The sequence below is a fragment of the Bombus flavifrons genome, chromosome 4, assembly GCF_040668555.2.
Source record: "Bombus flavifrons isolate JBK064 chromosome 4, iyBomFlav1_principal, whole genome shotgun sequence".
Classification (NCBI taxonomy): Eukaryota; Metazoa; Arthropoda; class Insecta; order Hymenoptera; family Apidae; genus Bombus; species Bombus flavifrons.
The window spans coordinates 9,846,303-9,866,356 of record NC_138445.1 but is presented as its reverse complement, the minus strand read 5'-3'; the positions used below and the strand labels follow the sequence as shown (position 1 = coordinate 9,866,356).

General features: G+C 45.7%; 1 protein-coding gene across 17 annotated transcripts in view; it reads left to right on the top strand.

Annotated features, from left to right (window-relative positions):
• Positions 1 to 20,054, top strand: part of Rim (Rab3 interacting molecule) — a 69,548-nt gene that overhangs the window by 13,079 nt on the left and 36,415 nt on the right. For 9 of the 17 annotated variants that reach the window (XM_069112170.1, XM_069112168.1, XM_069112165.1 and 6 more), the window contains exons 3-7: positions 6,446 to 6,718; positions 7,537 to 7,758; positions 8,320 to 8,554; positions 17,703 to 17,916; positions 18,409 to 18,598. In XM_069112170.1, the coding sequence (XP_068968271.1) occupies positions 6,446 to 6,718; positions 7,537 to 7,758; positions 8,320 to 8,554; positions 17,703 to 17,916; positions 18,409 to 18,598 (1,134 nt within the window). Of the gene's footprint in view, positions 1 to 2,653; positions 3,159 to 6,445; positions 6,719 to 7,536; positions 7,759 to 8,319; positions 8,555 to 15,993; positions 16,077 to 17,702; positions 17,917 to 18,408; positions 18,599 to 20,054 lie in introns of those variants that run through there. The other 8 variants (XM_069112175.1, XM_069112169.1, XM_069112176.1 and 5 more) reach the window with 8 other exon arrangements.

The following is a 20,054-nucleotide window of genomic DNA, read 5'->3' as shown; positions in this document are numbered from 1 at the left end:
ACTGAAGGTCCAGAAAGCTGGCAGGCACGCGGAGGTGAATAGCTGCAACGGTCCGTGGGACGTGGCGACTGGTTCCAAGGTTCTCTGTCGATCCATTGTGCGCTCGTGTTCAGCCGAGTGCACGCGTGTATCTCTGGTATTTATGTCAGAGCGGTAGGGACTGACGGTAATTCTAATCGAACGCTGTCCGAGGAAGTATCCTTCGTTCCAATACAGCATTCCACAGCCCCCGTTCCACAGAATCGATCTTCCCCTACACGACTTCCTCTCTACAGCTGTTCAAAAATCGTCCGCACAATTTCAATTTTCTCATAACTCGAAACCACTTGTAAATTTAACAATTAATTTGGTCTAACTATGACATTTCTCTAATTATCTGTTCGCGTTAAGCCGTTCTTCATCCTACAGGTTGAAATTAAACTTGGGACTGTCGTCGAAGTTTCTTTGGACTACACGTAATTCGTGGTTGTCGTATTTGGAGTTTGGTCAGGAAAAACTGGATACCCTTCCCCGAAAATGATTAAACGCGCGCTCGCGTGATTCTCATTACGAGTGCACGGCTACCGTTTCACGTAAAATAAGCCGCTGGTAATTGAAAGTTCCGCAAGTTTCTCGTATTTGCGAGCTCCGTCGAGGCATCTGTCGTTCCTCCACGAGCTTCTTCCTCGTGGTCGAATCAGGCAATTGGAGTCTCGTGGCGTGTGTATGTAGGACAGCTGAAAAGTTCGGGGCCGCAAAGTTCCAGAGCTCGTGACGCTAATGCACGCGATGGTGGCCCCCGTTTGCCGAAAAATCGAGGAGGCGGAAAGGCCGAAGTTGTTCAGAGAGACATAAAGTGTACTCTGAATAGAAGAAGAGAGGAGGGTGAGGACCTCGATCGTCGAGTCTTTGCATACTAATTAGCTGTTTACGTAGGTGTGCAACGCCCACAAACTTCTTTTGTACGTAATCAGACACATCGGCGATTGCCTCGTTAGTCGTCCCGAGAATCGTTTCTTTCCAGTTTGGCCAGAGCCAATTCAGCGTTTGCATAAATCTTATAATTACGTCGACCTTTCCTTAACCGTGGGACGACGTTGCCCTTGATTATTCCGTTTTGAGACAAGAGCGAATTACCATAATCTGGAGAAATTATGTGGAAGGCGCGAGACAGAGAGATCTTTCGTTTGGCCGATCGATCCTTGGTATTATACCTAAGCGCGATTTCAGGCTAAACTACAAAAGGATGCGCCGTGATATGATGTGTCTGTGGAACGGTATCGTCGCTAGTTTGGGTTGAAGGATTGTCTGAGCACTGATGCCACTCGACCAGCAGACTTTATTATCTGAAAACTGAAACTCTTGTCCACTATCTTACTCCTACTTCAACCTTTTCTTCGTCTTCTTCCTCTTTCTTCGAAATATTCTCGCACTTCCGGCATTCAATGGTCGCTGCTTTAGACGCGAAGATTCTTTGCCGTTGCAAAAGTCCTCTTACGCTCGACGATTCGCGTACATCTCGTTAGAAATGAAAGAGCTCGACAGCTACTTGGCGCCGCGATCGTCGTTTGCCTCGGGGAAACTTACCGAGGGTTTCCATCGACACCATGAAGCGACCTCTTCCCTTCCTCCACCAGTACAAGTGCAATCTCAAACGTTCTTTCATCCCTTCTTGTCGTCCGTTATTCCGTTAAACATCTGGACGAAGGAAGGGTTTTGGTAACGATCGACAGACGAATGTTCATACAAATCTAGACAATCGTTCGGAGACAGGAATGGAAGCGTAAGTTTCCTGATCGACTCGAACGTCCAATCGACGAATTGAAAGGATAATTCGTCGCGAGCGTTACGGACGCGGCACCGAGCGTTATTGTCGGCGTGGCGAGTTATCGGACTGGCTTGAACGAGCGTATCGATCGCCGGCTGCTGTACTCGAGGCAACGGGACGTCAACGTCCACGTCGGTGTCTCTCTGTATCGTCGTCGTCGTCATTGTCTTGTCTCGGCCGGCGTCGCCTGAGCGCGGTTGACATACTGCCTGCGTACACAGGGCCCGTGATAAAGTAATCTGAATTAATTGGCCTCTAATTAATTAATGCAAATCACCGACAACTCGCCTCGAGCCGGCAAACTAATGATCATTTACGTTACGGCCAAACACGCAACGTCGTGTTCTCGTTCCTTTGGTCCACCACCACCGAACACCACCCAACCTAGGCGGGTGTAACGACGGGCAGAGGGGTGAGACGCCTCGAGGGCCATCTCATTCCCCTACGTCGATTCTCTCTCTCTCTCTCTCTCTCTTTACCACTACCAACAACAACGTTTTTCTCTTTTTAGGCTGCGGAAAATAGCGCACACGTACGTACGTACGTACGTACGGAATGTTCGGTGGTTGGGCGAAAAGGACGCCGCTAGCACAGGGATGAGCGAGAGAGTGGTGGAAAGGGGTTGAGCTCTTGACATATTGCTACCTAGGCAACTCGACGAAGTGCTCTTCACCTACCCCTTCCCCCTGCCGCCGCCTATCTTTGTTTCTTCGTTTCTCGCTCTCCTCTCCATTCCTGCACAGTCCCTCGACACCATCTTTCTCTCTTGCTTGCTTTTTTTCGCTCGTGCACCCTTTCTCTTTCCTTTCTTGTTCGGTGCACTCTCTGTTCTACGGCCGGGCCGCCAGTCTGCAGCGAGGTTCGGTCGGCGTTGCAAGCATCTCGAGAACAAAAAAAAAAGCTGCCTCCCTTTCGCGGATGCACGCACGCCTCTATCTGAACGAACGGGTCGACCAACGACTCGTACGTGGACACGCTCGAAAACCATGTGGAATCGTACATTTTCCTGGAAACCCGTACTCCAGGGGTTCGTTTCTCAGTTACGTTCTCTTATGTTAAAGGACGTCGTCGCGACTCGATGCGTCGACGTCCCTGATTCCCGTCGTCTGTAATCTCGCGATCGAACGATGCAGCTTCTCGAATCGCGCGGTCCCGTCCCGCTCGGTGTGTAAGTGACGGATATTTTTAACCCACTTTATACTGCGCCCTATGTTACTCTGTGCACCGAAAATCACGTTGCAACGATGAAATAATTACGTTCACCGCTCGGCAGCTCTGGAAAGCGTTTTCGACAAAGGGAACGCTCCTTTCATCGGAAACTGTTCACTTATTAAGCAGCGCCAGCAAGAAGGTAAAAATAAATTCACGTTTACCGGCTCGCTTTTAAAAACTGGGACGCCTGGTCTGACGGAGGGACGAAATATCGTCCGTTGCTAAAGAGATCGGGTAAATTGTGTTCCGCGCACCGAATCCTCCACTTCATCGTGTCATCCATTCGTAAAGACTTCTTCGTTTTTTCTACTTCGTCAAACCTGAACGACGCTTCAACCTTTTTTCTTCTTCTCTTTCCTTTTTTTCTATCTTGTCTTTCTTTTTTTTTAGAGAGACGCATCCGTTTTTCCGCAAGATCGCAGAATTTATTCTATCCTCTTTCGTATGCGCGCCGGGAAAGAATTTTCGAACGTCAACCCCTGCAGTCGGATAAAGGACACATTAAAGTATTATTTACGTAACAGGCTCTCGGCCTGTTAAGGCCGTCATTAACCGTTTTTACGTAATGCGACGCCGACTGCGATGCAATTATGTTATCCCGTGCAAAACTCACGATTCGACCTCGCGAAAATCGCCACCCTTTCTGTTCTCGGCCTATCTGTTTATACAATATGGGAGCCGAATATGCGCTCACTATCTCGTTACGCAATTGATTCAACACGATAATAACAGAGAACGTTGATATAATTCGTGGAATAGAAATAGATCAAACGGTGATTGGGGTTTCAGTGATGCAATCGGGTGACAGTTACTACGTCGTTTCAAGAAGTTGCTTTTTATCGACGTGTCGATATTTTTAGAAATTAATTCAGGGATGTTTTATCGTTAACTCTGTACTATTAAATGTTAAACGCTCGTAGAAATTGAGAAAGAATACGAAGAAGAAATACGATCGAAGGACTTCTTTTTTAAAAAACATTGTTCAAGCTTTTCGTGCCAAAGGTCTCAATGGCTTGATTGCCTCTTGACGAGAAAAACAGCCAGACCGTTTCCGTACGAGGCGCAATCGTAGCTAACTCGCGTCGCCTAACAGGGCCAAACACGTTTTCATTTGCAGCAGCGTCCTCGGCTCGCGGATTAGCGGAATATGCGCTCGCGAATCTGCATTGAATTCATCGAACAACGATAATGGACAACAATAATTATGCAAACGCTGTGCGTGGCCGACCGTATATCGCGATATTCACGTCTGAACTGGCGTCTCTGGACCGTTCTCTGCCTAATTCCACTTTTCCTAGCGAAAAAAGAATACCGAGAGGAATTATTAATCGAACTCATTTTCGTCAAATTCTATTTCGACCAAGTATAATAATACTCGTTGATACATACACGCAATAATGCTAATGATAATACGTACAAACTTTCAAGGCTGATTACGGATTGAACAAGAAGATTGTGCGAGAATTACATCCAGCATAATTCCTGCTATCCCTTCTCTTTATCTTAATCGAACTCATTTTCATCAAGTTCTATTTATCGAGCGAGTGGTATGATAATAATTAACGATGTGCAAGTGCTTGGTCGAAGAATGAGCAAAAATACTGCATGAATATATAAAGTCAGCTGACCGTTATTTTCCCACAAAACAGTATTCTGTATTTATTGTTGTAAAAAGTTCGTTATATTTTTTCAAATCACGAAATTGGTATTATAGAAAAGAATAAAATTATAATTGAATTAATCGTGAGAGCCAAAGGTTAAGATACGCGATTAAACCCAAATTCTAAGAACTTTGACTTACACTGACTTACACTACGATTTTTAGTCTGTCAATTGTACCGAACGTCACTCGAGGATCGTAGATGTTAAATTATTCGATCGATCAAAAGCTCGAGTGCGTATTTTAATCCCGCGGACTTTACGGCATCGAAGCGGTCGTAATTCAAGGGAGCAGCCCCGTGTCCTTGCGGCACGTTGTTCACGCCATTATAGTTGGTACAATAATACGCGTGAATGGGCATGGAAAGTGTTATCGATGGGAACCGGCATGGGCATTGTTTTACGGTTTGCTTCTAAATGGTCCATCCATCACGCTTTATCTTGATGGAGTATTCTGCCCGCCTATTCATCCTTCAAAACGCTTCGCTACCGCCGACAGCGTCGCGCTAGCCCGCTAATTATTAGCCTTTCGTTCATTGTACAAGGCAGTGAATGGTCGCCAGGCGAAGAATGTGCTTTTCGTCTACGAAGAGCCGCTCGATTTCCCTTTTCCTTTCGCCGACTCCTTCGCGCGTACTTTCGCGTTGCGCGTTTCTAAAGATTCGCCGCTCCAATTACTTCGTAAAGGAAGAAGAGTACGAAGAACGGTGTATCTTGTTTCCTGCTACGTGTTTTCGTCGTTGTTGAATCATGGAACGTTTTTTCAACGTTGGCCCAAGACGTTTCGATAATCGTGCCGAGCCCAGGTTCCTCTAGAATCTAGAGATTCTCTAGAAATCTGGATATTTGCAGTAAGTCGCTATACGCTGTCCTCCATCGGTGTCGGATCCGCTTGATTTAATTTAACGTTACTCGAAGCTTCGTCGGATTTGCATAAGAATTTCGCCCGAGGCGATGAAGTCGGAGACTTCGTTAAAGGGGATTTTACAATAATTTCTCCTCCGGCTGCGCGAAGATCGTCGAGTTTTCCAGTTTGCTGCGAAAACTGCCAGCGAATATATCGCCTGTAGTCGAGCTTCTCGCTGCCACTGGGCCCTCTCCACTTGCCCCCCCTGGGCATCGTGTATTTTTAACGCCATTCTCGCCATCTTTTGACAGCCTCGCTCGACAAACACTCCGCGAGCGCGAAAGGGTGTCACCGCGAATCTATTTCGTTGTCCGAGCGATGGACGAGCGCGCGTTTTTCAAGGGTTGCAAATTGAAAGCTCGCACCACCCGCTTACACGTTTCAATTAGCATCGTAACTGGTCGACTTCCTATAGATAATTTCCTATTAATATCCTCGCTACAAGCGGTGACCTGGATCGATCAGTTTCAGGACTCTTTCCCTCTCCTCGCTCTTGCTAGAGCTATCTCCCTTTCGCGCCGCCGTGGATTATTTTAGTTACACACCGCGATCGAACGCTCGATGGGATCGAAAAAGAAACATTAGGATTTTAGAAGACTCTGGAACTTTTAAAACTCCGATGCTTTTAAACATTTAGCGTCTCGATGATATTTTAACAGCGAAGAGGAGGAGAAGGACGATAGTACGAAAATTATCTCCAGCCAAACCTCGGCAATTCCAACATCTACGATTCGAAAACTTTCATGAGAAGATAACGGTTTTGTAAATTATCTGACGCTTGCCCGTGCAAACTTCTAGATGTCGAAATATTAACTCGCTTGATCTCGATGCAGAGATTGTGTAATGCGGTTTGATTGCAGGTAATATGGGTGTGCATTCTCTGTCGCAAGAAGCAAGAATTGCTGTCGAAGACCGGACAATGGATAACGAAGGCGGGCCTAGCAGCCGGGGACAACGCGATGCTGCGACGGATGCAGGACATGCAGGTGGGTGGTCCTCCGGGACTCGTGGACCAAACTCAGGATAAAAGACCGAAACTCGAGAGAGCGCACAGCGCGGCTGAAAAGGAGAATTTACCATTGTTACTAAGGAGCGGAAGTTTGCTCAGAAGACAGTACTCTCAGCAAGAGCAAGTACGATTTACTTCATTCATTTAGTGTTCGTCCGCGGGGATCAGCTTCCCCGTGGCCATTAAATAGCGCTCGTGCACGCACTGTTGCTCTGGATGTACAACAACAACAACAAATAATTAAAAAGCTACTAAACAACCTACAACAACAATTGCAAAACACTTGGCTAAGCGAATTCGGTCGAAGCAAGGCAATGCAATTGGTATATCTCACCGTGTGTCACTGTGCTCATTGTCACTAATCATTGCTGCTGCGTCTTTGAACAATTTATTTTAACGTTGTTAGATGAAATTCGACATACGACGTTCGACATGTGCCATCTTCTTATTCAATTCATCTTAACGTTGATAAAAATCGACAAATAAAATTCGATATATATTTGTTGGAAATTTTGTAGATAATTCACAACAATTCGTAACTCTTCCTATCAGAACACACCACTATTCCCTTTTCTACTCTGTGGCTAGTTCATTTCACGACTAGCTGTCGTTGGGTATCGACACGTTTTATCGTACATCTTTCACTAACCATACGCAATCTAAATCGTCGCAAATTCTTCCGAAACCGAATAGCGCCAGACTAACCGTCTTTGACAATCTTTAAAGCGAGTAGTTGCTAACATATGATACATATGACAATATATACGATAGATTGTCCAAAGACACAGTGAAACTGCATATTGTTCACCACATGCTGATATGATCAAACAAGAACGCAACAAATCGCACTGTTTGCATCCACCACTGCAACCCACACGTGACGAATCGAAACCGGGCCGATTGCGGCACGAAAAAATGGCGGTTTTCTGCTGGGGATTACAGGGCCCAGGGCGTCGACTGCCAACGAGCGATAGCGGAGTGGATATGTCCGTTTCGCCTCACTCGAGAAGTCTGCCGACGCCCCACGTAGCTTCGCCGCATCAGATGCAACAACCGCCAAGGCATCCGGACGCGTACGCGGAGGATGACCCGAATCTGTACAGAGGCGAGATCGACGGTCTTATGAAACAACAGAACTACCAGAGACAACGACCGATCTACCCGGTGAGTGAGTGGGACCGCGTTCTCGCGATTGGTTCAGCCTGGATCGAACGTGACGATGACGTTAGATGCTCGAAAGAGGGAAAGAGAGAGCAACTTGGAGAAATTAAACATTCAACAAGTTATGCACAACCCTGTACAAGCTGCGAGCGCGTAGGAGCAGACCGCTAGCGATATTCTTACGTGGGCGGTGCTCGAGGGGATGTTCTCGACGAGCCCAGCCACACGAACAGATCCAGTGGAACGAAGTTATCGAAGGGGAACCGAAAAATTTCGATGTCTGCTTTATCCTGGTCTATACTACTTCCTCGTGCTTCGCTACTGTTACCAGCTGATTGAGAAACGCGTATCTATCCCGTTCAGGACGGAGCATTATTCTCTTTCACTTTCACCTTCCTTTCTTCATCTCATTTCATCTCATCGCCATCTCCTGCTTCTGCGCTGTCTCACTTGAATATTATATCGTGTTATAATATGAAAATTGACGTCGTCTTGTGACAACTTGGTGTTCGATGGTTTCCGATTTTTCTTGCCTCTGAGAGGATCCGTTCGTTACCTTTTTAGGATCAGAACACGGATCTCGCGATGACATACGGTCAACCAACGGTAGAAGCGGGCCCACCACGAAGCGCTGTGCATCCTACTCAGCAACACTCGGTGCATCAAACGCAAAGCGCGCACCCACCGCAACCGATGGGTGGTCAGGTTGGTCTTCAGCCTCAGAGAAGCTTCAGCAGCAGCGAGGAAGAGCGAAGCACACCCGAGTGTGCTAGCGATGAGCCTGACGAGTCCGAGAAGGGTGAGTCTATGCTCGATTCTTGCTTCTGTTGCTGTTTCTTCTTTACGTCGAGTTTTTTCTTTAATCGACTTCGAGAACGAGATCCGTGCTTTAATCTCGTGGCCGGTATGCAATTATCGCGACAACAATTTTCTTCCACCGTTATTTTCCTCTTAATACAACTATGATCTTTAGCCGAGTAAATTTATAAACGATTTCAGAGTTCGAGTTTAATTAATTTTCTTCCGGTGGAGTCTCTTGAAAATCAACGATTCGTAATATCACTCGCGTCGCGACTCAGGGAAACGCTTTGAACAAAGATTGAGCACGACGACGCGCGAAGGAGGTGACATTTTCATAACCAATTTCCAATAAACTCAATGATCGTGTTTTTCTTCTATAAATAATAGTCGAGTAATAGCTCAAAACGGAAACAGACGAAGCTTTAATGATTCGAGAAGTATATATCGTTGATGGCGTGGCGGCTAAATCTGACTGGTGGAAGTACGTTCGATCAGCCAGTTCGCTCGGACACGTACAAAGTTCATTGACAACGATATTGGCCGTTACTCTTTCGGGATGTCACGTCCCCGCGGTGCCAGTCGTATAATTCAACAGCGACGCGGTTAAACGTCAAATCCACCACCGAATTACCGTCAGAGGCTGGTGTGGAGAATCGGTTGCGACGGAGAGTGACATTAGAGAGGGCGAGAGCTGATCGGTAGGGTCAGCTTTGCCCTTGAAACTCGGTGCACGAGGAGAGCACAGGTTTTCCGTGTCAGTGGATAATTGGTTTACGGAGAATGTGTGCACCTGTATCGCGATATTTACAGGCGAGCCGTCGAAGGAAAGTGTAATCGACCGATCCGATGCTCATGCAGTCTAAAAAGCTCTCTACGTACGTACGCGTGTTTACAAAGCGATTAACGCTCCACAGTTAGCCAGCGAAGAAAGAAGCGGCTCGTTTCGGACCAGTACGAGGTCGCAATCAATCTGTTCTTTCGCGTATACCACTGATATCAATCGATTTTCAGGATCTATGAAATCCTCGAGATGATTCTATTTCTTAAAGACCAAAAAAAGAAAAAGCAAAGGAAAGAAGAAAACGATCGATAAAGAGAATGATGCGTAGAGCAGAGATTCTGCGTTGATTCTCAACTCAAAGAGTAGAATTTACCACAATCCTTAAGGTAATTCTATCCTTTAAATATAAAAAACAGAATTAATGGTAAAAATGATGCGTACAGCGAAGGTTCTTCGTTGGTCCATTGGATAGTGGAAAGCACTGGGAAAAGAATATCGAGGCAAATGAAATATTTGAAATGGGAAAGTAGGTCTACTCAGTGGCAGGCAGATCGGCTCGAATGGAGTGGCAGATGAAAAGCGATACCGCATTATCGTGAAGGCGGTAGGCGCGCGGGGGAAAGCGTAACCGGGTTCCTCCTTGGCTAATGAGTAAATTTAGGTTACCGATGCTGTGCAGATCCCCCGGTTTGGCCTGTTCTAGTGCACGCGTTCCTCCGTGTTCACGAGAGAACACTCGACACCGGCGCTCGCTTTTATGCGACGCATTCGAGCTGGTTTCGAAGAGCGGACAAGCGCCAGCCAGAGGGAAAGAGAATACGCGTATACGTGGCTCACAGTTGATTAGTGACGGGGATCGGTGAACTGTGAACCGATTCATCGAGGTGCGCATCATTGGATGGAGAAAAAAGCTTCGCGTGGGCTACTAACACACACTAGCTACCTGTCCACCTGCCCCTTTCTTTTTTTTTCTTTTTTTTTTCTCTTCTTTTTTTCTTTCTCTTCACGCTGTTCCTCAACGTTACGCTGCTTGATATTTATTCTTCACAGCGTGACGAGACGATGGAAATGAATTTTCTGATTCTTTTGGAAATTCAAAGGACAGTCTTGATATATCGTTGGGTTTAAAGTAGTTTTCGATCGCTACGAAACTCTAACTTCTGTATTCCTCGTGGGAAGAGCTTCCATGGAAATGTGAGGGTTAAGCTCGTTTTTTCCATTCGTGAGAGTATCAGGCGAAGAAATCCTTGCTGGTGAATTTTCTTCCAATTTTTCCAATCCTCTACCCGAGTATCGAGTTGACCAAGGATACGTGTGGACTCCTGATCGGTATCCTGCGGGAATTCTCGGGTTCTGCCCTCGTCGTTGCATTGATTCTTCGCTATCTTACACCCCGCCTAGTTTTCCCCTCTCTTTCCGTTATATCTTTCCACCTTTTTCGTACCACCTTATATACACTCCACTTTTACAGCCTTTTACACTTTACTTAGTTCTTTTATTTTTATACTTTCTTAGAGATCGTTCTTTCCGTTCTGTCTCTGTTTCTCTAGTCCATACTACTATTTCCCTAATGTTTTTTTTTACGACAGTTACATTGATTTTGGTACAATGACAATTTTTCCTTGCTTTCTCATCAACTAACGATATATAGTATTCTATCTGAATAAATATTGAGAATCGTCGTTAAGTAATGTTTCCTTCAACTTAGAAATTTTATCAACGATGAGAACCTGTTTTCAACGTCATTCGATGAGAAAAATTTAACTTCAACTTCGAACCACTTTCTCTGGTCCATCGACTCTACGTTCTCTGAACACGAAGTACTTGATATTACCCCGTTTGAAATTTTCCATCACCTTCTCCACAGTATCTTTTCCGTAGCCAGTACATTTCGACCATTCTTTTCACCCTCTCTTCCGATTCGCGCATCCCTCGTTCCTTTTTTCCGCATTTTCCCCCTCATCTCCATCCCCTACTCAGCTCACCGCCACCCTCTCCCATCGCTCGCTACGCCCACACGGTCGGTGTGACGTCACGCGGACAACACGTGGGCGAATTCAAACATCTGCCCCTTTGCTATTTTTGGAACTAGTCTTCGCAGCAAAGAGGAGCAGAAAGTACCAGGCAGTCGAAAACAACGCTTCTCTTTGAGGGTTCCATTCACTCGCTGAACCCCTTTGGGATATCGTTCCCGCATTTCAGGACGAGCATTTTCGACAGGGGCATGCACGATCCACGTTCGCGTCAATGCTCGTACGTCGTGCACATAGTTGGATGCTTGGCTTCAATAGATCCTCCACGGTGACCGTGTTTACACTTCTCGTCGCCAGCTACTCGGGATCGATTTTACCCGAGGCTGGGGTGGAGAATTTGAGCAGCCGTGGAACCGGATTCTCGATGAATATAGAACTGTAGTCTCTTCAAAAATTGAGGAAGCGGTCCACGAATTTGTTATAAGCTTACGAAGGTACCGTCTTCAATCTTTGTTGATAATGAAGTTGAAAATAGGACAGTGAATGTAACGAGAAACGTAAGGTACATTGCGCACGAGGAAATTGCGTCAGTTTCTTTTCCGAATTTCTTCAACGATTGTTGAGAGTTTGTTAACCTTTTAATGGATTCGCTTCTGGCAGCCAGGTTACTTTGATATTTAATTCGTCCCGAGGAGTCATAAAAAAATCGTCAGCGTCAGCGTTAGGTAGTCCGAGATTTAGCAATTCTGGTATTAAACGCGTCTCTTGTCGGTAGACTCGTGACATTTCTTCCTCGACACTCTGTGTCACGAAGATCTGATGAAATTATGATGAAGAGGTCGGGGTTTTGAAGATCACGCGGAGAGCGTCTTCTAAATCTTGTACGAGTTTTATTAGGGACATTAATTCTGGCGGAATACGCGCTAGAATTAATACCAAAGGGATACTCTTCGTGAAAGCAAATGTTCAAGCCAAGCAAAGGTCGTGAATCGCGAATCCGATTTTCATTATATATAATACGTTTGCATACGAAACATCGAGAGTAAATTCGAACCAAACCGAATGAAGATCGCAGCAAACATGATAAGTATATTTTCGTTGATTTTAATGTCACTTTATGACTAAAGAAAAGAATATCAGCATAGGCATAATTGAAGCTACCAACTCGATCATTCGCAGAGAACGCGTTAAATAATTACAAAGCAACAAACCGTTTTCCAACTTTTAACACTATTCAGCTTCCTTCTTCCTTTCAATTTTTAAATGAGTTCATTCGCAGCAAACTATAGCCAGGTCTCTGGTTCACGTTACCGGTACTGCTTTTACGATAGCACGTCGAACGACTCTTTGTGCATCGACCTTAGGGACCCAAGAACTGCGCTGTCGGGACGCAGACGACCCCCTCTGGCAGTTTCATCGAAATTTAATCCGAAGACATTGCAATTTGACGGTCGACTGGTCGGGACTCGGATTCGAGTTCCCTTTACAGGCTGCGGGTTCGTGACCCTGCATTATCCTCATCCGGAAATGACTATCGGAATTGAAATTACTTTGTTTACCGATAGAACCAAGAAACTTAGTGACTCCTAATCCCCTTCCGGGATTTCCTCCTATTCACCGCCACGTAATTGAAAATTCGTTTATAAATATTTCCACGATATAATTGGTCCCAGTCTTTTTTAAGCGTATCCGTATAAACAAACAAGGTCTACAAACTAGCTACTCGTAATTCGTAAAAGCTTTCACAAAATCACCGTTTAACACCGGTTACAATAATTTCTCGGACTATCCCTGGCTCAGTCTTAACGAAGCCAGATTAAAGGCTTACAAAACACATTGGCGGAGTTCGAAATGGTTGGGAACAGCGTCGGGATAATCAGACTGGTTACTACTGAGCTGTCCATCCGCTCTCAGTATTCATGGAAACGCTGGCTGTCTGAAGCAGTTGAACGTTGCGAAACGACGCGAGAGATTCTGAAATTGTATGTACAAGTGAGACGCGCCGACAGTAATACAGCTATACGCTTGGTGCGTACGCGCTGATGCGGATGGCTGGGCTAGCTGTTATGCAGAGATCGTGCCTATTAAAGTCGTTGTCACTTCTGTATAGCGTTTCGAATTTAGCTATCTTTTTGTTCAAACGTTGACGATCGCCGTGATGATTTAAGCGGTGACCTGATTCGTTGAATTATTTTTCCCTCGATAGGAAAATGAATTTTAGGATTAAACTTTGATAGAAATGAGTAAACGGAGAGTCGTAGAAAGACAACGATGATCAAAGGATACTTGTCGTGCAATTAGAACTAAAAAGAGCATCGATGCGTCGATTACACGATCCAGAAGACAAGTCTGTCGCGATGTAATAGTAAGAAAAATCGAAGGCGAATCGCGTCGAGTTGAATTTGAATAGATGATGATTAAGGGGATTGGCTCGATAATTAGCGACGAGCGTGTAGGCTCGTTCGCGATAATTTCGTGTGTCGCGTGTGTGGTGGTGTCACGCGCGCGCGCACGCACCCGAGAGAGAAAAGGAAAAGTGACCGGCGTCAGTCGGACGGCGTTGTTGCTCCCATTCGTAGATGCACACAATACAATTAGTGACTAGTGAAATTAGTTTGTAGAAGTTACGAGAGGTAAGTCCGTTTACGCGCGCGCGCTCGCATCTCGCAAGTTTCCCTTTAACGAAGGATTTGCAGAGGGGCGCAGAGAGCTGCTGCACGTCCATCGGATCCCAGGCGGACGAGGAGAAGGGAGAGGCGAAGGATAAATTGTCACGGCCACGCTTTGGCCTCTCATCGAGCCTGCTCCGCCTTTGATTACCTTTCTCCTTTGACAGTTTCCGTCCGGCCCGACACCCATCCACGTTTTCCCCCGTTCATGGCTAAAATTCTATTAAACAGATTTTAATTCGTTTTCAGGAGCAACCTGCGTTCCCGGAGAGAACTCCTGTAGATTAAAACCTTCCCTCCCTATCCGCCCATCGTCCTACGCGTGTTCCATGCTGACGTTATCGACGCATCCACCGGCGACACAGAGAACTCTCGTAGAAGGGGAGAAACGACGTTTAATATATTTAATATACAGTAGAGTTATGGGTCAGGATATGACGCGGATATCGCGACGGCGATGTGGCGACGTTTCGTCGCGAACGGCTGCCAAATGAAAGGACGTTCGTGGCTGCGGAGCTGCAATTATCGTCGAGGTCTCCGATCAGTCGATCTTGAGTTTTCTGTGTCGAGGAATTCACCACTACCTCCCCCTCATCGGTCTCGTTCGTCGTCGGAATAAAGTACACACGGTGCTGCGTTCTAAGTTTAGCGATTTTTCAATGTGGGTGGAACACGAACCAGATACGGACGCGAATACCCGGGGACCGATGGATCCGGAGGGATGAACTCGGCGTCATCTAACTTTTAAATTAAGACTTCGCGTCATCGTAGCTTCGACTAACGACTGTCTGTGTCTATTTACATCTGCGTCGCGAGTTTTCTATTTATCGTCGATACTATCGCACGACAGAAGGTATCGCGTTCATGGATAGTCATAGCGCGCCTATCTTGCCTATCTCGAACGTTCTTCAAACACCCTTTGACACTCTGCCTGGTTCGTTCGTTTCACGGTACGAAACGTTTCTTTCGCGCGTAGTACTTTGTAGCGGCCGCCGGGGCTGATTATGCAAAGCACGTCTTTTGCGCGGAATACCGATTATCGCTACTCTTTCAACCCTGAACGTTCCCAACCCCCGTCGTAGTATTGCAAAATGGGGCGCGTTTTCGTTCCTACGAGACGTCGAATTAGTTCAAGTACACTTGCCAGCTCGGTAACTAATCGCGACTCGTGAAAAAGAGACGAAGATTCACATTTTATAACTCGTTACATCATAAAATCAAGATTCGGTACGTTTCACATTTAAATCGAGGACGCGAACCGATACAGATACAGATATGTCGTTCGGTTATATAAGGAGACGACGCCAGGCGCGTCTCGCGTGGCGATCGTATGGCCAATTTGCCAATTTTATGACGCGTGATCCTTTACCTTATTTGCACCGAGCTTGCACGACGAACGAGACCTCGTCGATCCCCTTCCTTCCGGCTGGATCCTCCTTTCAGAAACGATCCAGATCGAATTCTCGAGGCCGGGCCGTATCATAATGAAAACGACGACTTACTTCTTGCGTGTAGCGAGAGAACACCAGACTCTGCCTGCAATGTATTACGATTACCATTAGTTTATACAGTGTTCGATTGTTTATACATATAGAGCAGTTCTCATAGCAGTGACCAATCTTTGTTTCTTTTCTTTTCCCTCTCTGTTTGCATCGAAACCGATCTATATATCTAGAGTATAGACACCCAGAATTATTGTTCAGAGATTTACTACCATTCATCCCTGCGTTACCACCAAAACGTAGTTGATACTCTTCAAGGAGATTACTATTGTTATCCACTCTCTCGTTTGAACATGCATCTACACACACTTGAATTCTCCGAGAGCGGGAGGGGGGGGGGGGAGAGTCAAAATGAGAGAAACGATTTCTAGAATCGTCGTCACGAATTTGAAGAGATAATCGCGACCGCTCTTATTCGTGTTCTGTTCTTTTTTTTTTAAGTTTAGCGATAAGCGAAGCACCGTTACGCATCTGACGCAACATGTGTGATTTAAAGAGAGATCGCCTTTTAGGGGATAAACCGCCGTCCATGGTGGTGACTTCCAGGAGCTCGAGGGAGAAGCCCGGGGACAGAATGAATCGTCAGTTCCTCGCGGTACCTACTAATTTTCTCAAATGCAAATAAGGCAGTTCGTTTTCCGCTATATATATGAATCGAACGCATACATATATATATATTTACCTATATACATATATAATATATTTTATGTATAATATATATATATATATTATATGTATATCTTTGCGTATGCGTGTGCATGTGTGTGTACGTCATCTGCCGACCGGTCGCGAACGTATCGCGTCAGAATTTTCGGAAGATCTGTACGATTCGACCGATGCGTTTCTTTTTAAGTAGAACATCAAGCCATTTCTTTGACAGTTCAATTCGTCATTGGGCTTTTTCGACTAGCCTAACGACGCGCGAAAACGAGCGAACGATTTGCCAAGGGACACGTGTGCGCTCACATGGCGTCATGTTTCTTTCAATCATTGGAGATTGCTCGAAATTGATTTTTCACGAATCTAACGAAACGGAACGTTCGCCCTCCTTTTTTCTAACTTCAGACCTTAACGAAAAGAATCAACAGAGAAATTTTGCGATAGTTCGTGACGGATTAAAACTCGCGTGAACGAGAAGAGGATTCTCGAATATCTCGACGTGGAAGTGCGATCGGTCGGCAGAGCTGTAACAGATTTTATTTGTTCTACTTTGGACGGCTACGAATCGTGCACAGGTATACAAGTATCTTATCGTTTACACCTCACTCACGCCACGTACACAAATCGCCCACCAAAGAATACTCCCGACATTCTCACATTCTGTTGCTTCGATGTTCGTCTCGAAGACCCACGTTCTCTACCCATACATGCGATACTGTGCAACTACGTCGAAGATATTATCTCGTGTGCCCCTATATTATTCCGAAACGTTCCATTCCGTGCCCGTGAATTCTCGCACGCTAGCGTTTCCCTCCGACGATTCAGCCTTTCACGATCGAATCATACGTTCATCGAACGACTGTTTCTCAAGGGAATCAATCAGACATCGTCTACGATTCGCCTGAAGCGTGCGGAATTCTGTCTTTCGATGTCTCACCTAAATATTCGTAAGTCCCCAGGCAGGAAACTTTGTGGTCGCTTTTTCGAGAAACGGCATCGCTATCATGCACGCACACATACGTACACACACATACAACACACACCCTTGCACACACCGAAGCGTGTACAGCGGCGTTCTGGCGGCCGTGCGGCTCTCGGATGACTTCCGGTCCGACCGAGCACCGTTTTCCTCGCACACTTTTCCCCCGAAAGGGTAAGCCTGCACCTATCTCTTGGCTGGTTTTAATTCGACAGGTATACTTAACGAACGCGATACACTAAAATGCACACGTCTTTCCGGAGTGGAAGGAAATTAGGTGGAAAAGGGGAAGGTATAGATGGAAAATATGGACATACGGTTAGCTTTCGCTAGGCCTCTGATTATGAACGACGTGACGGTGTTGTAATAGGACGTGTTAGGACGTAGAATTTTCGTAAGTCTGGCAAACTTACCAAGGATTAAGTAAGGGGTTGGAAGTTAAGGAAACAAAGGGATTTCGAAGTAAACGAGAGATAAATGGGGATAAATGATATGGTAGAGAATAGAGTTAAAGATGTGACGGTTAATCAGATAGCAGAGAAAGAGAGCAGAGGAAACGAAAACGTTTTGGATCTACTGTAGGGAAGGGGTACTACCACCATACGGGAGGTCCGATATCAATGTCCAGCGGTGGACGTAGGCACAACGGACCTCACAACGGGCACCACAACATGGCCGCGATGACCATCGAATATAACGGTCATCACCCACCGCGAGAGCCGCGAAAAGAGGAGAGCACTCTCGTGAGACGGAGCTTCCGAAGGAGTGGCGACGAGTGGCGCTCCGACAGTAGGAGGTGCGTGTGTAAAATTGGCGATCGTGCGTTCGTTTCTCCATAGAAACTTTCTATCTCTCGAGTATCCTATAATTTCGATTCTGTTTTTGTTTTTGGCTCGTTTCTTTCGCGCTGTTCGCGTCGGTCGTCCCGGGATTGCCAGTCTCTGGCGATACCTGGATGCAAAATTTCTAACGTGTCTTTTCTTTCATTCTCATGTGTTATTGGATCAAACGATGGATTTTAGATTGTTCAGTAATATAATTATTTCGAGTCACGCGAATTCGCCGTCTCTGGCAAACTCGGGATCAAAGATCGTTACGTAGCGTAGGAGCTCTGTCTCTGAGTTCGAAAGTATTAGACACATGGTAGAGTGCGAAACTGTAAACGGGACACTATACAAACAACACCGTATATATACATCCATGTTAAAGAGAACACTCGCAGACGAACACACAGTTACCACAGACACACACGTTCTCGTATCTCCTGTGTATGTGGCGTGTCCATTAGGTTCACGGAGAGGAGGGGGAAAAAGACAGTGCGATTTCACGGTGGGACCAATGTCGGCGGCCCTCAGGAGGATTGGTCTTGGGAGGCCGATCGGCAAGGTAGCCAAGACAGCGCGACCAAAGACTCCGGAATAGACACCTCTAGCACGTTCACGAGCAGTGAGGACAGCAACAGGGGCGACCTGCCCAAGGTACGGGCCCGTTACTCGACTTTCGCATCGATCGATCACATTCGGCAATATACTTTTGCTTGTCGATCGAACAACACACATATACAGGCTAGAGTTCCATCGGTTTCTCTTGACTCTCGAGTTTCTCTCGAGTACGAAACATGGCCAGGCAGTCGCTTTCGATTAGAAGTATACACTTAGGAAAACGAAAGTAGCCGGTGGATGATCGAGTAAAAGGGGTCTCTGTCGCGCGTGTGTCGACCGTGTTGAGAGAAAAAAAAAAGAAAAAAGAAAAGTAAAAGAAGAAACAATTGACACGCTTACAAATTTTACAAGCTCTACTTTTTTTTCCTGCCGCGTGAATCGCGCCGAACTTGTATGAATGGCGCATAGAAAACCGTCGCGGATCTCTGTCGTCCAAAGTGGAATACGGTTTTTTTAATTCTTCCTCGTTCCTTGCTTCTCACATTAGCTTTAGCGAAGAGAGATACATAGAACGATGATTATCTCCGTGGTCTGTTTAGTGCCTGATAATATTTGATTGGTTCATGTACCACTAGTGTAGTAGTTTTAGTAACGTTTCAACTTAACCCTTTCGTTCACGGCCACGCGTTTTAGAGCCCGTCGAATGTTCGATGGCAGATATGATTCTCTTTACGTTTCGTCTTCTTTTCTTTTTCTTTTTTTTTTTTTTTTTGGATAGTTATTTAGTAGCATACGATAGCATCGTAGATGTAATTTGCCTTAGACGCTTTGTTCGTTGATCTCGTTCGCAAGATGGAAAGTCAACTTGACCACACATAGAATCGAATGCGTAACGAAGGGGTTAATTAATTCGACGTAAGTCAAATGCCGGGCGAGCCGAAGTTTCAGGGAGGGAAAGATCCCGTCTCCACTCGCGCCTTGATGCATCTTACTTCAAACATATACAATTTTCTTTTTTTTTCAATCTATATATGTTTTTTCCCACTTTCTTTCTTTCTTTCTTTCTTTGTCATTTCATACTACATTAACGTGATACTTCGTATGACGAAGAAACCTCTTTTGCTCGATTCACCCCCAAACTTCGAGCTTGAAGGCTTTCGTGCTTGGATTCGTGTCCTTTTCGTTACGATATTACTTTCCGACGCACCAGTTTCTATATAGTATACATAATACATATTTATGTATATATATATCTTATATGTCTTATATATATAATATATATATATAAATCAAGTTCATTAACTGAATACTGGTTGCTACTATCGCGTGCAAAGTCCTTCGGACCTCCTTTCGTCGAGCGTCTTTCTAGCAATCAGCGACACGTGTCACGGAGCGAGAGTATTTGACGAAACCCGTCGGGAATGCAACGTTCCTGGCAAACATAGTTGATCGCACCTGATCGCATGAGTCTTGGATTGATCTCACCACTAACAAGCTCTCGGGCCTCGCCCAAAAAACCTCCCCTGCCGTGATATAGCGACATAGAATATAG